At 30.7% G+C, this 17,538-nt stretch overlaps 1 protein-coding gene across 1 annotated transcript in view; it reads right to left on the bottom strand.

Annotated features, from left to right (window-relative positions):
• Nucleotides 1-2,313: 2,313 nt before the first annotated feature.
• LOC118192605 (zinc finger protein ush-like) overlaps nt 2,314-17,538 on the bottom strand; it is a 373,369-nt gene continuing 358,144 nt past the window's right edge. Inside the window, exons 9-10 of the mRNA XM_085806890.1 lie at nt 15,491-15,874; nt 2,314-9,638 (exon numbers count right to left, since the gene is read on the bottom strand). Of these exons, the coding sequence (XP_085663016.1) occupies nt 8,314-9,638; nt 15,491-15,874 (1,709 nt within the window). The 3' untranslated portion in view covers nt 2,314-8,313. The remainder of the gene's footprint in view (nt 9,639-15,490; nt 15,875-17,538) is intronic.

Here is a 17,538-nt window from a genome sequence, read left to right as displayed (position 1 = left end):
TTTTTCAGCAAAACATATTACTTCTTCAGAAGAGGAAATTTTATGCTATCGCCCTCAAAATCGACGGAGTTTTATTCAAAATTTACACCAAACCAAGGTTGTTTTTGAGTATAATTTAAAATCCTACACACGTAGTATTTCTAATTAACATTCTTTTCAAAGCAACAGCAGGAGTTAAGTCTTTGAAACGGTCATGCCGCATGAAATTAAATTTTCAACTGAGAACATTTGAAAGCTGTAAGTGATATTTATTTTTAGTATAGTATTCAAAGTCGAAGGAAGAAATGAAATGTCACAGTGTTCACGTTTATTTATAGGTTTTCGCGGTACAGGAAATTATGCTTGGAAAGTCTTACGAGTTAAAAAATAAAATATTATGATTTAAAATTTCTATTCATCTACCGAAACAAATTTTTTTATTCCCTTTTGCTAATAATTTTAAATCTTTTTTAAGACAAGTAAAAAAATGTGACTAGAATGCTTTTTCCATATTTTTATCTTTAAAAATTGAGCAAAACAACAAGAATAATTAATAAGCTTTAAAACAAAACTTGCACAATATTGTTTCTACATTATTGAGTACCTAATTTGAAACTTCTGAGTAAACACTGTCCGTATATATATAAAAATGTAACTGCTATTTATTTTATGTTAAAATTTCTGATTTATTTCATAGATTGAGAACCGGAAACCATCCAGATTGGAAATAGACTTTTACAACTTATAAATGCATTTAAAGACAAAAAATAAATAAATAAATAAATAACATATTTTATGAGGTGTTTGAAAAAGAATAAATAACATATTTTATGAGGTGTTTAAAAAAAGGTGGCTATAATGTGTATTTTTCTAATTTCAATTTCAAATATGTACTTTCAATTACAAAATTTATAAAAATAAGGTAAAAGCGTTTATGAAAACAGGTTTAATGGACAGTTTCTGTAAATATAAAACCTATCTTTTACACGATACTCATATCCAATTAATACAATATTCTCTAATATGTTAAACGAAAAAACGTCGATCCCTTTACATGGAAGTTTCGTGGTGATATTCATGAAAGAATTAATTGTGTTTAGATCGTTTTTAAGTACCTATTAATGGACGTCTCGGAAGTCCCCGCGGTCAGATTTCGAAATGAATATTTTTAAATCTATTTTCTTTTCAACTAATTTTTTATTAATGTGTTTTACTGGCATGCTTGTAGATAACTGTATGAAAGCTAAGTGGCAACATTGCCACTTATACCTTCCATGAAAAGATTAAAAGTCAATCATTTTAGTAATGAGTTTATACACAGAGAATCAGATTGCCTAAAACATATTTCTAGTGTAAATCTTAACCATTGGTATATAGAGATTTGAACGCATTAAGGTCACTATTTAATTGACTAGCAAGGTAATTTCTGAATATCTACTAACGCATGAAGGTCACTATTTAATTGACAAGCAAGGTAATTTCTGAATATCTACTAACGCATTAAGGTCACTATTTAATTGACTAACAAAGTAGTTTCTGAATATCTACTAACGTATGAAGGTCACTATTTAATTGAAGAGCAAGGTAATTTCTGAATATCTACTAACGCATGAAGGTCACTATTTAATTGACTAGCAAGGTATTTTCTGAATATCTACTAACGCATGAAGGTCACTATTTAATTGACTAGCAAGGTAATTTCTGAATATCTACTAACGCATTAAGGTCACTATTTAATTGACTAGCAAGGTAATTTCTGAATATCTACTAACGCATGAAGGTCACTATTTGATTGACTAGCAAGGTAATTTCTGAATATCTACTAACGCATGAAGGTCACTATTTAATTGACTAGCAGGGTAATTTCTGAATATCTACTAACGCATGAAGGTCACTATTTAATTGACTAGCAAGGTAATTTCTGAATATCTACTAACGCATGAAGGTCACTATTTAATTGACTAGCAAGGTAATTTCTGAATATCTACTAACGCATGAAAGTCACTTTTTAATTGATTAGCAAGGTAATTTCTAATACTGGAGACTTTCAGGTTGAGATATCTCCTTAGAGTTAGATAAAGAGTACTCTTCACTTTCAACTTTAAAAATCTCTATAGTCGATACAGACGTTTTAAGATTATATGCTGTAATTCTTTAGTACTGCTTGTACATGTCAAAGCTGTATAACTTTCATTTTCTATTTTATGAGTAAGAAAATTTGTGTGACACCCATTACTAAGCAATTTCAACTATATTTAGAAATAAACAGCATATTGTTTAAAGATTTGGACACCACCATTCGAAAGATTTAAAACACATTAAAGAGAAAAACAATCTGTGAACAACATTTTTATTTCATTTCTTACAAGTTTAGAAGCAAACCAAGATGAGAGCTCACCAGTACTACATAACTGAAATGCTTATAGTTGTCATGTATGTCAAAAAATCCAACAAAAAATATATGTACATTGCGTCTCATGATACTTCAAAATCTCTACAAACTCTGTACAAATGTATCATTGGCTAGTGCAACTCTGCACCGTGAAATCTGATTATGACATGAATCACTTTATGCAGAAAGAGTACAATTCATACACTTTTTGACAGAAAGCAAGAACAAGACATGGAAAATCAAAGAAGCATGTTTGATTCACAAATGATATATAATTCGAAATGTACGCGTTAGCACACAGTGATTCACGTGTGATGAAGACTAGCTATGTGTTAACATGGAAAGACTAGCATGTAACTGCATCCGTGACTCATTTTTGCATGAAATGCAAGAATATTGATAAAACTGTATTCATACCCTAAGCGATATTCTTGAAGAAGTTTTTAAAACTTTTTCGCAAGTGCAATATATTTCATAAGTATTTCGTAAGATACTTGTGTTTACACTAAATCAGTTTTATCTACTTTTACTAATTCAAATTATTAATATTAGCTGCATAATTTGATCGTCTAGAGCATACATTTTGAGTAAATTATAGATTGTTCAAAAATCAAGTCAAAATAGTCATTTTTTTCTAACAAGAGCGTTATATCACAGCTGAATGTTTTTGCTCAACCTAAAAATTGGCATAAATAACATGTAAAATAACGAATTACTTAACTTTCACGTGATAAACTTTCAATTAAATATTTAGTCAAGTTAAAATAAAGTCTCCTTCTTTCAATATGTATTATTGGAGATATCAATATTATCTAATAAATTGCTACCTACTTCTGTGGATCTCAAATTTTTAATAAAAGCAAATTATGTTTGTGCAATGTAGGCTAAAAATCAGTTAATTCAAACTTAATAAACTCTTTTTATAAATCAAACTAATCTTACTGCTAAAATTCATTTTCAAGTGTATACAAGGTGTTCAATTTAAAAGTGAACGGCGCAATTAAGAATACATAGTTTTGTGCATATTTTGTTTGTAGCTGTTCTGTGATTACTCGTAACACTTTGATGAGCAGTTTGATAGAGCAGTTTGCCAGATGGTGAATTCTTCAGAACCAGTAGGTGTTTTCTTAGGAATAGTGCAGGTTTTGAACTTTTCATGTTGTATGTCTCATCTATAATTATTATTTTCCAAAACCTTTACTTAGGACGATGTCTCCATTTTAGTTTCTAAAGGAAAACGAAAGGTGTGAGATATTTGAAAGGTTGAAAAGTACATTTTATCAGACATGGAGCTCTGAAACACTTCGGTTTATTGAGTATCTTTTGTTCTCTGCGAACACGTCTTCTAGAAAGCCATTTCAAGATGACAATTATTCTCATCCTAGCTCTTTGAAACAAATGTAAGCATTAGAAACCTATCAATATAACATGTAAATATTCACTGTTTTATTGCAAGAGAAGACCAACCAGCGGCCGAGCGGTAAAGTCGCTGAACACTGGTAGTTCGTTCTGGATTTCAAATCCCAGCAAACGGGCTGGCTGCATGGATGTTTTCGTGGTTTTTCCCATGTGTAACGTATCTACGAGTCATTTTCCCTTAGAAAGTCCTCCACGAAGGCTTAAGCAGCTAACTCTTTCTGCGCTTTGCCATAATTAAATCAATCAAAACGTACTGCAGAAAGATGAACTTCGTTTTTAGGTATAGATGGGGGATTCTATTATGAAGATATCCGAGCACGGTTTAGCAACAAACTCATTTAAAAAGACTCTAGTCCGAGAGCTTTCCAAATGTTATCTCTGTAGACTATGTTTTTATTGCAACACTTAAAACAAATGACATATTTACATAAAAATACACACATATTGCAAAAATATGAAAATGAATATCACTCCCACCACCACCTTATGCAGCTTTTCTTTATCTATGCTTTGGGTGTCTGCATAGATAAAGAAAAGCTGCATAAGAGTAGAAAAATGCACTGAACTACAAGGATGATATTTGTAACATAATCCGTAGGCAAGATATGTATCATACATAGGCACTCTTTCTGTTCCTGTGAAGGGTCCACTTTTAAATTGAATTCCCTGTGTATATGTATTTAATGCAGCGAGTGGTAGCTTTTTTCAGAAAGGCTCTTGAATTACTTTTTACTTATTACCGATTACTTTGTTTCCTAGAATATGATTTTAGTATTCTCTTTAATAATCTAAGTTTAAAAAAACGACTAAAAGTATTTCACAGAACACGTTAGTAATTATCCGAAGCGAAGTAAAATATTATCATTGCTAGGCGCCACTCCCACTAACTAGACTACAGAATTTACAAATACAAATGTCTTAAAATTGGCACAAAACTTATAACAATAGTCTAAATGATTATCATAATAAATAGAGTAAATGAATCAAAGTACAAAGTAATACAAACATTAGAACAATTATAATTAAACAGACATCCTTCTTATGAGTTGTTCTAAATTCAAAATTCGGAAGCCTTGACCTTGGATGACGGGACGATTAAAAAATTCTTGCATTACTATCATATTAAAATTTAATACATAAAAATGAATAATAAAGCAGTAATAAATATTCAATTTCATAATAAAAATGTCAGGACTCTGAACTTAAAATAAAAATAAGTAACTTCTTTGGCATCGTAAATTTTTGCTATAGTTTCCTTTTCGTCTTTTGTTCTTAAAGACTTTATTTGTTGATCTTAAGTTTTGCTTCGTTGCAAACAATTATCGCCTTATTTTTTACAAAGCGAGACGAATATAAAATAATTTAATTAATTCTTTTAAAAAATTGCTTTTTTAGCTTATGAAGTAAATATAAATCTTGTATGCCGAATTGAAGCAATCTTCGGTTTATAAAAAACTTCTTTTACATTTATTACATCTAAAGGTATCTGATATGTTATTTTATTCGTCAAAAAAAAAAAGAAACAGATAGAAAATATTAAAATTGCTAATTTGATTTTAAGTGCGTAATTTTCGTATTATATCTTCAAAGCAGTTTTACTATAAAGTCATTTCAGAAGAACCCAATTTGTGGTAGATTTTTTTTCCTAATTCCGATATTTATACATACAATTTCAAAATGATTTCACAGCGAAATATTTCTCGAAAACGGAATTTCGATTGCTCAAACTTCAATGAAATGTATTTTTAAATAAGTGAATGTTTTTGCCTGCCGAAAAGCACTACAAACTGAATTTACTTTTCTGGATTAATTGAATTTCTATAATGTAACTAGTCCAAATATCGATGAATCAAACTCCATTTTAATGAAGCTGATGTTATTTAGTTTCATTTTTTTTTCTGGAAAACCTGACATATCTCCAGCCCACAAGATCACGGCTCAGTTCGCTTTCATACAAAATTTACTTACTGAGTAATTTGTATCTCAGTATTCACTGTGTCATTTAATCATCGCCACAAGAAAATGTACTCTTTTCCTTGTATTTGCAAATGTATTTTCTAATTTACTTAAATAAATAGCATATTTTTAGTTAGAAGACGATAAAACTCAGCTCTTGATGTTCTGCGTTTTTACTCTTTATCTTAAAATGTAATTTGTGTTACATGTTCAGTTACATTACTGTTTTAACTGAATGTGTTTGTTGCTCAAGGAAGCACTGTTATTTTCAAATGCAAAAAGAAAAAAAAATATATTAACTGTCATAATAAGTAGACATTTGATTAAAATATTCGATTCTAATGTTTCTCAAATTTCATTATACGATATTATACGTAGATCGTCTAATGTTTCATTATGTCATCTAATGCATCCTTTAAAACCTAGTGATTTTATGTCGCTATTATTTTTAGAGTAACTATATAATTAAATGTTTTGGATTCTTGTTTATAATTACTTTTCCTTACATTAAAATAATTTATCGTAATATGTACACAAATTTTATATGCGTACGTAAAACGTACGTAAAACCTTAGAAATTATTTTACCATAAATTGACTAAAGTCTAACCCAAATTTTCGATTACTTGAATTTTTTTCTCATATAAATTTCGACTTCTCAGTTTACCATTAATTTTAAACTTCAGTTCAACTACAGTTTGTTATAGAACTATAATGCCAATTTATGAAGCGAATTAAAGAAGTAGACGTTCAAGCTATGACAGGTTTAGTCATCTGACATCATTTTGCAAAAATATAATATAATTTTAATTAGTAAATATACGTAATTTAGTTTCTTCCTTCCCTCTATGAAGAAAGTTATAATTAATACGTTTTCCTATTAAAACCCTTTAGGAGTTGTCATGTTATTATCAAAATTTGCTGTCACAAAAGGGAACAGAATTTTATGAATAAAATCACTTAAATACTATATAAAAAAGAATCATATATATGTACGCGGGTGTATATGCAAATGTATTTGTATTATATATATATATATATATGTGTGTGTGTATCTCTCTCTCTCTCTATATATATATATAAAGAGAGTGAGAGAGAAAGGCCTACTTATCATATTAATATATATAAATATGATAATTCAGCTATAAAAGTAGATGTTTTTCATGGATGGTGTCTTCCTGTAGGGCAAATGCAAAAATTTGGAGTTCGTGTGTTTTTATTTAATTGATCACATGACCAAAATTGTCATAGTCTTGAAGTCTATCTTATTTTGTTCTTCATTTAAGTAGGAGCTATAAGTCTATAAAAATTGCTAATGTACTTCAATATAAAGTATTTCTATTTTCTTCTTCTGCTTCACTCTCAAAATTTTGATAAAATATTTGCTTGTATGATTTATTTATTTGTTGAAAACATGAATATTCCCCATACTTAACATCTCTTCAATGGATACTGTAAAAGAATACCCATTAGCTAGATTTGTGAACTAAAAAACATTAAAATTATTGAACAACTTCTTAAATATATAATAAAAGCGTAATAATATTATAAGGTACACTTATCTAATTTTAAAATTATTTTTACGCAATTTTAAAATTGTCAAATTATACTGCAGTAATTATTCTGTAACGCTGTACATTGCCTTTACATGTAAAATTCAACTCATATGTAGAATAAGTAAATATATTTTGAAACGTGCAAAAGTGAAAGTAAGTATTATATTTTTTTTATATTAACAGAACACCAGGCTGAAAGAAAAATTTAATTGAATTACTAGAAAATCGTAAAATCAGCCTTCTGCAAGAGGCTATATTCGAGCAAATTTATGTTCTCTCCATATTTTTTTATTAAAAGCATTGAATAATCAAAATTTACTGCAAGTCTAATCAATCAAATCTAAACCTCAGAAATATTTTTCAAACAATATTGTTTACTTTCACATAAATTAACATTTACTAATTTTTGGATAAAATTTGGATCGAAATGAGACTTAAAATTATATTCTACAATAACTTAATTAAAAATCCACTGACCTAACAACTAAAAAATTTGTTAACAGTTCAAAAAAACAATTGCACAGATTTAATAAAATTGTGTAGCTAAATATTGCATTCTACATGAAAATGAAAGTTATATTCAAATAACAATGCGATTTCTTGGGCAAATAAAAATATTTCTTGCGATAGAAAGCATTTAATTATGATTGTTAACTTGGTAACAAAGTGTTTTCCCAGGTGAAAGGTAAACATGCGCAAATTCACACAGTTTAAGATAGAAAGCAAGGAAGAGGTTGAAGTGTAACGAGGTGAAGTATTGAACTGCATTGCAGAGTCAGCAAGGAACCCAATCCTTCGATGGAAACTAATAATTTCCAAATATATGTTTTTGCTCTGATACGTATATGTTTTAAAAATGATAATACATCTAACATTGCCTGAGATACCAATCGCTGTCGGAATTTTTACATCTCACTCAGTACTTCAATTGCACCATTTTAAATGTATGTTTTGAGAAGCATCATTCAAATTACAATCTTTTTTCAAACAAAAATTAATTCTACATATCATACTACTGTACAGATTGCACTGATGTCGATTCTTGGTTTGAAACTTCACCTGGCCGAGGCGTGCAATAAAATTTTTTATGTGCAAGGAAATTAGAAAGGTAATTGAACGATATGTCACATGATTTGCAGTACTTTGGTCCCGTTTTGAATGCCCCGGTGGGGCACTGCCCATCTTCTGGTAGAGGTCGTTTGATACCTTTAGACGTACTTCCACCACCAGATGGAGGTGGAGGAGATACTGCCTCTGTTTTCAACATCAGCGGTTTATCTTCGAGTCGTAAGTGCTGTTCTGTCTTATTAACAATACCATTTATCATTGGTTTGACGTCCATACTCGAAGAACTATTGCTGTGATCCCCGGCTGACAGCAGACTTTCTTGAGGAGTGCCACGACTGGGGTGTTCTAGAGGTTCATTAGGTTTAATTGAATTATCAACACTAGGTCGACTATTAACAATGTTAGACATTGTCTGTGTCGATATTAAGTCTTTGTGAACAAGTTTCACATGCCGAACCACATTTCCCTTGTAAGAAGAAGAGTACCCGCATATCTGACACCAGTGGGTTGTGTCACCGGTGGCAACTGGGTCATCTGGAACTGCTTTTATAGCAACAATATCAGAAGGTACCACATTTGGAGAAGGACCCGATATAGGGCTCACGGCCATTGCTATTTCACCGTGGGGAGGCTCCGTACTGATGACGGACTTAATTCTCTCGGAATTCACCCGTACACCTGATGATTTCCTGCTGGCACAGCCAATTTCGGCCCCGCCTTCATCCATACAAAGTATGTAAGCTTCTTCAGGGGTGGAGCTATTTTTATCAAGGTGAATCCGAATATGAGTCCTCATGCCGCGTAAGGTATGACCCTTGTACCCGCACAATGAACATTTAAAAGATTTTATTCCCGTATGTGTAACAAGATGTCTCTGGGCGGCGCTCAGCGTCGGACAGTAGACATCACAGTAGGGGCATTTTCTTTGAACAACGCACGGATGTTGCTTCAGCAAATCTTCCGTTGGATAAGCGTTTTTGCATTTACTGCATTTGAATTCATGCGTATTGCGAGGGAAAGAGGGCACTAACGCTAGGGTTTGAGTTGAATTCATATCCCGCTTCGGGCAATAATACAGCTGGTGCGCTCTCAAATTGTCGATGGAAGTATATTTAATACCACATGCTACGCAATAATATTGAAATACAGGTGGCGCATGAGATGGATTGGAAGATGTTTCACTCGGATCATTGCTTTCCGGAGCTGGAGGTGTTCTTAAATTGTTGAGGCGAGGGGATGATATGGGGCTCTTCTGAGATGATCGAGTAGCTGAAATTGAAAAATTACTTTTATTAGAATAGAAATGTAGTTATGCAACAAATATTACTTGCTTATACTATGAAAAATATTTATAAAAATATTTCATCAGTGTTAGATTAATGTTAAACTCAAGAAAACTAGCTGTAAGTCTCTTTGTGTGTATATTAAAGAGGCCGTAAAACAGCCGATTCAATTCTATTTATTTATAATCGATTCAATTTCGGCCCCGCCTTCATAATAATAATGCGAATTATTCGATTATAAATAAATCGAACAGTCCTTGATTTATTTATAACTAAACAAACCGCTGCTTGGAATAGCAGATTTAATATATTCCAGCGGGTGTAATTCATTAATTGCATTTAGTGGTTGATGAATCTCTTAACCTGTGTTACGCTGATTATTAATTTGCTCTTAAGAAAATCTAAGCATGCATCAGTTTGCTTGTTATGCATGTAAATATGAAGACTGTTTACAGGTCAGTTACACGTCCGCATTTTTCATTTGATATTTATTAAATATTAACGGAATACCCGCTAATTTTATAACGCATTCCACTTCTGCATTTCTTGGCCATTTCTTTAACCAGTTCACATACACCGTGTAAATAATCACAAAATGTTTACATCAGTGATAGAGATATGTACAAAGAATGATATTCAAAGGCATTCGAAGGTAAATTTCCTTTCCGATAGCTTAAACCTCTTGAATCTACAGCCTAACGGTTGTGTTAAAAATTTATATAACTATTTCTTTTAGATGTAGCATTAACAAAGGAAGAAAAAACGCAAGAGGGGAAACAGACAGTGAACTCTTTTCGACAAACTAAATTGTGAAAAAAAATATATGTTTTAGAAAAATATCACAAAAACTTACGCTTATCAGTAAGACAAATAAATTTTTAAAATAATATAAATTCCTCTATTCCATCCTTATAGTTAATATATGTTATTAAGGGTACTGAAGCGAGTTCAAAAATAAACCTAGGCACGTTTTGCATTTAAACATTACATATACATATATAATTTAAGATCAAATCTGCTATTCAAACATGAAATAGACATTTTTTTTTCTTATTTTTGAAATGTTACTACATTCAGTTCTGTATAAATTCCCCTATAGTTCATGTTTAATGTATATTGTCAAGCGTTCTGAAATATGTTCAAGAAGAAACCAAGACCCTTTCTGGGGTTAAGCATTATATATACATATATTATTCAAGATCGAATCTGCTATCCAAATGTGAAAGATGTTTCTTACTTTTGAAGTGCTAGTGCATTTAATTCTGTATTAATTCACCTATTTCATCTTTATAGTTAAAGTGTGTTGTCAAGCGTTCTGAAATGAGTTCAAAAATATATCGAGACTCTTTCTACGTTTAAGCATTACATATACATATATCATTCAAGATCGAATCTGCTATCCAAACGTGAAATAGACAATTTTTCTTACTTTTGAAGTGCTACTGCATTTAATTCTTTATTAATTCAGCTATTTGATCTTTATAGTTAAGGTATGTTGTCAAGCTTACTGAAATGAGTTCAAAAATAAATCAAGACCCTTTTTGCAATTAAACGTGACATACACGTATAACATGCAAGACTGATGCTTCTGTCCAAATGTGCTACATTTGCTTCTGTCCAAATGTGCTCGCTACATTTGGACAGAAGCTTTTGAAGCGCTATTGAAATCTATTATGTGGTTAGTCAGCATATTATCTTGGTCGAGACACAAGTAATAACGCTTATATGTAAACGGAATCTAACTCCTTAATACGAAAATCTGTTATTATTTCATTTGAAAGAATAAATATTTGCTAGTCAGTTATACTACTCAGTGATTATGAACATGTAATATAATTGTAAATATTTGTATGTACTAAAAATAATTTGCGTTAAAATCTTCGAAAAGGACCTCTCTAACTCGTCCACCAGGCATATGTCTGAGTCATAAAGTAGTTTTCCATCTATTACATTATTATAGTACTAATTTATATTTTTGCTAGTAGATCCTAACTTCACCAACAGAAAAAAGAGCAACTAATGTTCCCAAAAATGCTTGAACAGTAATGATATATATAATAGTTGTCATTTTTTAATCTCTTCTGCATTACATTATTCATTCAATTTTTGAGTACATCCTGAACTCATTTTTCCTGTTATCTATTTCCATGCAGATAATCCCTGAAGAATAATAACAAACTATATTATTACCAAATTTATCGATGCCTCTGGGATACAGATGGAAGTTAGTATTTATGATGAAATATGCAACCATTTACCTAAGTGTTAACATTTCTAAGTTTTAATGGTTGCTTTCTAGATATTGATAAAAATGGTGTTCAAAGGGAGTGATATTATAAGCAAATGAAAAATTCTAAAATAAAGGTGGGAGAAATCCTTAGAAATTATAATAGTTTATTTATTTTAGTTGGATAAGAAGCAGAAAATTTACTATGCCCCTCGAAATAATTTACAAATGAACCATAATTTGTAAACATAGAACTCTTTAACATTCGCTAAACATAACGTTCCAACAACATTATGTCAACTAGAAGCCAGAAGATGTCATTTCGAAAACGCAATTGATAAAAACCTTCTATAATTCTTCACGTTTCACGAATTTTCATTTCTTATGATTTTTTTATAAAATGAGGCATTAAACTATTTTCAGAAACAATACTCCAATCTGCTGCACGATACGCGTAGATTGATTTAACCCTTTGACTACTAACGTGATATGTATATTCAACTAAAAGTTTAAAAATTACTCCTGTGTTAAAAAGTATTTAGTATCAATTTTATGAAAGTGGGGGATCATCTTCAAATAATTGAAAAATCAAGACGCCGCTATGCTCGTTGTACACAAATGAACGTAGAGAAAGGAACAAGTATGAGTTGCCAAGTGTATAATGTTGGGTTATGCAAAGAAAATGCTTTACCCTGTCCCATAGGATGTTAATCTATTTCATACAGTAAAGATTTCCAGAACAATAGGTGAGCTTTGAGTAAGTCAATCGCTACGCTTGGGACATTTAACTACGGCTGGGACATATGTGTCCCAACCTTTGGCTTGAAAACCTTTTGTCCAAAAAATCCTAAATGCTAAATTTATCCTATTTATGACACATTTTGTTCACTTAGATAGAAAACGGGATAATTGTTTTTTTTTTTTTTTTAAATTCGTAGTCAAGCGATTCAAGAGTTTCAGACGATGTCAAAATTTCAATTTAGACATGTTTCTACTTTTGAAATGCTACTGCATTCAGTTCTGCATTAATTGAATGCAATAGCACTTCACAATATCCTTCTAAAAATTCTTTGTAAGAGATCGTCGAGATTGCATATTATTTTTACTGAATGTAAATGGGGATTTCCTGATCATCTTCTGCTCAAAATCGCTTTGATTTATCCATAATAAACTTCTTTATTTCTTTATCAGTAACGCTTACAGATGAAACCTTTGCCATTTCAGAGTTTTGCAGATGTCACTTGTTGAGACAAAGTTGTCATCCTAAATTAATATCTAATATCAACATTCAAAAAATAATTCCTGCTGTCTGCATACATGTCTGCTTAGAATGCGATTTGGAGAGTATAAAAAAAACGCAATCATTGAAAGCTAACATTCAAAAATGGATCATGCACATTAAATAAAATTCTCATGTGACCACCAAATAATTTCTTTGAAGATCTATTAAGTTTCACACATTTTTTGCTGCACTTCATTTAACCTTATTTCCTCGAATTATTCTATTTTGAATTACCGATCCCTCAAGTTGAAGATGGTATCAAAAATTGAAAATATTAGGGAAATCAAATATATCGGTCAGTTTATGTCATACGGGAGTCAAACTTCTTATAATTTTTTTCCATAACGAGAATAAAACTTTCCCAAATATAAGGTTAGAAAAAGGCAGACAGTATTAAAAGATAGATTTTATTATTTGTCCATAATTAATTGTTTTTAAAATTCGAGATACGAATATTTTCGTCATTTAAAAATACTTCTGTAATTCGAGGTATATAACTACGACCAATGATTTCGAAAATAAAAGCAGGATAAATATTTTTAAGCCGGTTAAAGGGGTTAGTATATATACTTCCACTTGCAATAAAGAGAGAAGTGCACAACTAGATGTCATAGCAGACCCGTACACAAAATTAACACTCCCATATACAAAATCAACAGTTTTAATAGAGGGTGAAATGGAAAAGAGTGAATCACTGCAAAGCCATTTAAATAATGATAATGAACGAATGTTTAGATTTTATTTATTGATAAAAAAGCAATTAGCTATTTGCAAGCAGTACAATTTTCAATGGTCTTAATCTATAAGTACATTATAAATAGCTGTTTACAGATGAAGTTTATTGCCTTTAACCTATTAAAAATAAATGTAAATAAAAGTTTATCATTTTTGTGGATCCTAGAAACTATTCTTGGAAACATTTTCATGTCTAACAACGCATAAAATTAGGTCTCGAGACCGCGATTATTAAATTTCATTACTGGAAAATGATAAAACAGTTTCGCCTAGTAGCGAAAATGTAGATAATTTATTCGCTATATTTATATAAATGAAATAATTCAAGAACCATATCAATTTAGATAAAAAAAAGTATCAGGAAAGAAATTATTTTTTTTTTAATTTTTCCAATGGGGGAATATTCCTATAACGGCATTGGCCCATCCTAAGGCCACAGGTGGTGACCATTTTATTATGGAGCCAATTAATAGGCGGCCACCGTTACCTCATATGAAGCGACAGACAATTTTACATCCATGCCTTCTCCAGGATTCGAACCCGGGCCCTTTGGTATAGCAGTCAAGCTCCCCTAACCATTATACCATCTGGGCGGTAACTGAGTCATGTAATGCCTGATTCACCAAAAATGACAAGATACATATATATTCCAAACATCCTAAAATAAAAAATTGGGTGGAAATTTAACTGTACATCAAGGCAAAAGGGAGATTTATGTGATCGCACTTAGTGTTGTTGGTTCATATATTTCTATTGCTCACAGTATAAAAAGTATGCGTGAAATGCCCAGCTTCAATAATAAACAAAAAGAGAGCGAAACAGTTAAAGCAGGTGAAATGGAAAGGAAATAATCACTCAAAGTAGGATCAAGAAGATGGACATTCCATATATTCTATAGCCTCTTATTTATTCATTTATTTATTTAGTGTGTCTTAGGTGCCCCGAGATACTAGCACAGATAATATTTTTTTTTATTCCGTAATTAGGTAAAGAGCTATGTTCTGTATAAATGACAAAAAAGAGAGGCAGAAAAGGTTTCCTAGGAGTATTATGTCTTTGTTATTGTAAAGAACTGAACCATTTTTATTAAAGAAAATTACTAATCCCTTACATCCAAAATTTAAAAGAATTTTGAAAAATATATATTTAAAACCGAATTCTAATTTAATTTAATTGCGTTATTAAGGCATTTCCTAATTCACGTGAAATTTCATACCAGTCTTCCCATCACTGTGTATTTAAACTTTGCTTCTTTTATCTCAACTTTTTATGTCTAAGAAGCGCAGTTATCACCACCAAAGAAATGAATCAAATATTCAAAAAGGATCGCATTTGGTGTTTAATAATGAATGGATTCTTTCAAATCAAATTATATCCAAATGATATCGCATGTTAATTTATAAAATTGCTAAACCGTGGCCATTTGGAGTTCAATTATAATATATTTATGCATTAATATTCCAGAAATAAGAATATTTGAAAAGAAATAAGAATATTTAAGAAAGTATCCTGCGTTAATGAACTGAGAGTTGATTCTTTTAATTCTTCATCTGTGGAATTAATTCACATAAAACAGGTAAAAACAAAATTTTACCTGTTTCTTCCCGATCCATTGAGTCACTTTCGTCATTTTTCACTCTCTCAGGAGACCCACCGTCCCGCTTTACACCTCGTGCAGCGCAGTATTGATTTTTGTGAACCAAATAATTTTCATGTTTGTAAAATACTATATTGCATTCTTTGCATTTGCTGGTTCCCTGCTTAACTAGCATTTGAGGCGGTGCTAATACAGGAGGCAACGTGGGCGCAGCGGGATCTAAACCTTGCAGTTGAGCTCTACTGATGATGTTCAAATCCATAGCCGGATTGATGAGAGGTAATATTGGCAATGATGGTGCAGGAGTCATTGAGACACTGTTTTCTTCACTGGAGGATGAGGCTGATGAAGAAGTCGATGTGAAGGCTGAACTGGGTACCACTAAATAAAATTATAAAATTGTTTTATTGCATTTTGAATTTCCTATTGAAAATAATTGCATTCTGTTAATTAATTTGCCATATATCATAAAGCTTTAAATTAAATAAATTTTATGCATTCTTTATAACATATCAGATTATGCTCTTAGTAGTATCGAACATGATAATTAGTTATGATAATAATTAGTTATTAGTTAACTGTGGAAGATATATTGTAACGAATAACGTACACAAATCTAATTTAAAATGAATATAATCTGAAACGTTTGGATTCTAATACATCGAAGACTTCATCATTAAATTTTTAAAAGATTTAAATGATGAAATTAAAATATTTAAAAATAGGAAAATCAGAAAACTTTACAAAGTTGCAATCTGATCTTCGTACGCAGATTTTAATATAACACATGAAACAATTTTAAGCTACTCAGCTATGATATATGAGTTTAAGGATTATTCTCCCAGGGGTACAAAACTCAAAATGTCGTATTTAAAACGGAGTTGTTGAAAATGGCAGATAATAAAAAGCAGATAAAAATTAAGATAATTATAAGACGTAAGATACGTAAGATAATTTAGCAAACATTTCTCGTGAATTCATAAAGTCGTCAATGAGTTGAAAACGTTTTGTGGAGGTGCGGATAATCAGAAAGTGCCAATGCAGGTATAACAATTATCTGAGTTTGTTTTTTAATTTGGAATTTTGCCTAAATTATTTTATTTTTCAACATATATGTTTGTTATTTAATATTTATTACATTATAAATTTGTATATCTTTATAAGGTTTTGATAATTTTAAGCATGTAATATAAAATAGGTGTTGAAAACTACTTGTGGTGTCACTGATGCTAAGATCTGAGGCAATAATATGTAATGTAAAACAATTACTATAATTGCCAGTTTTTTTCCCACTCTCATTGTTTGTTTTCCAACAATTGTTTGTTTGTTTTTTTTTTCTAACATATCTAATCTATTACTATTTTTTTACCACTCTCATTGTTTGTTTCCAACTTTCTGGCTGGAATAAGGGTTTATTGCACAGTGTGTGATCTATTACTATATAAGTACAGCAAAGAGATTTGTGCCTTTATTTATTAAAGCAAAGACTTGATTATTTAAGATACACCTGCATGTATATTTCACTGAGTCTCTTCAACACGAGGTTTTCAATAAATATTCCCTCTAGTGGCAATATATTTTATTTTGCGGGACTCCCAAATCTGCTTACGAAAAACAAAAATTTCAACTTCAATGAGAGAGTTTTACCAACGTGACCCTAAATTGATCGTAGCCAGAGAAAGTTGACTTATTAAGAAGTTAACGATGCACTATGTATCTGATGTCCAACGTTATGGTTGGTCAAAAAGAGAATATCGAATATTGAAATGCCAATCTATTGTAGACTATATGAAAGTTGTAATCTATTGTAGACTATATGAAAGTTGTAATCTATTGTAGACTTTATGAAAGTAAAAATTTCAAATACATATGATCATCTAATTTTAATTTAACAAGTCAAAATAAATAAAGGAGTAAAAAAATGAAAGAATAAAGACTTTATTTAAGAACTTATAAAATTTAGAAATTTTCTTTGCAATCACTGACTGTAACTAAACTTTAGACAGACTAGCAGTGAATTATCACTAAGTCTAAAATAGCAACTG

Source organism: Stegodyphus dumicola, chromosome 12, assembly GCF_044657685.1.
Source record: "Stegodyphus dumicola isolate Sdum_Otavi_A_Nest chromosome 12, ASM4465768v1".
NCBI lineage: Eukaryota > Metazoa > Arthropoda > Arachnida > Araneae > Eresidae > Stegodyphus > Stegodyphus dumicola.
The sequence above is the reverse complement of the archived record's forward strand: the minus strand, read 5'-3'. Positions and strand labels throughout refer to the sequence as shown.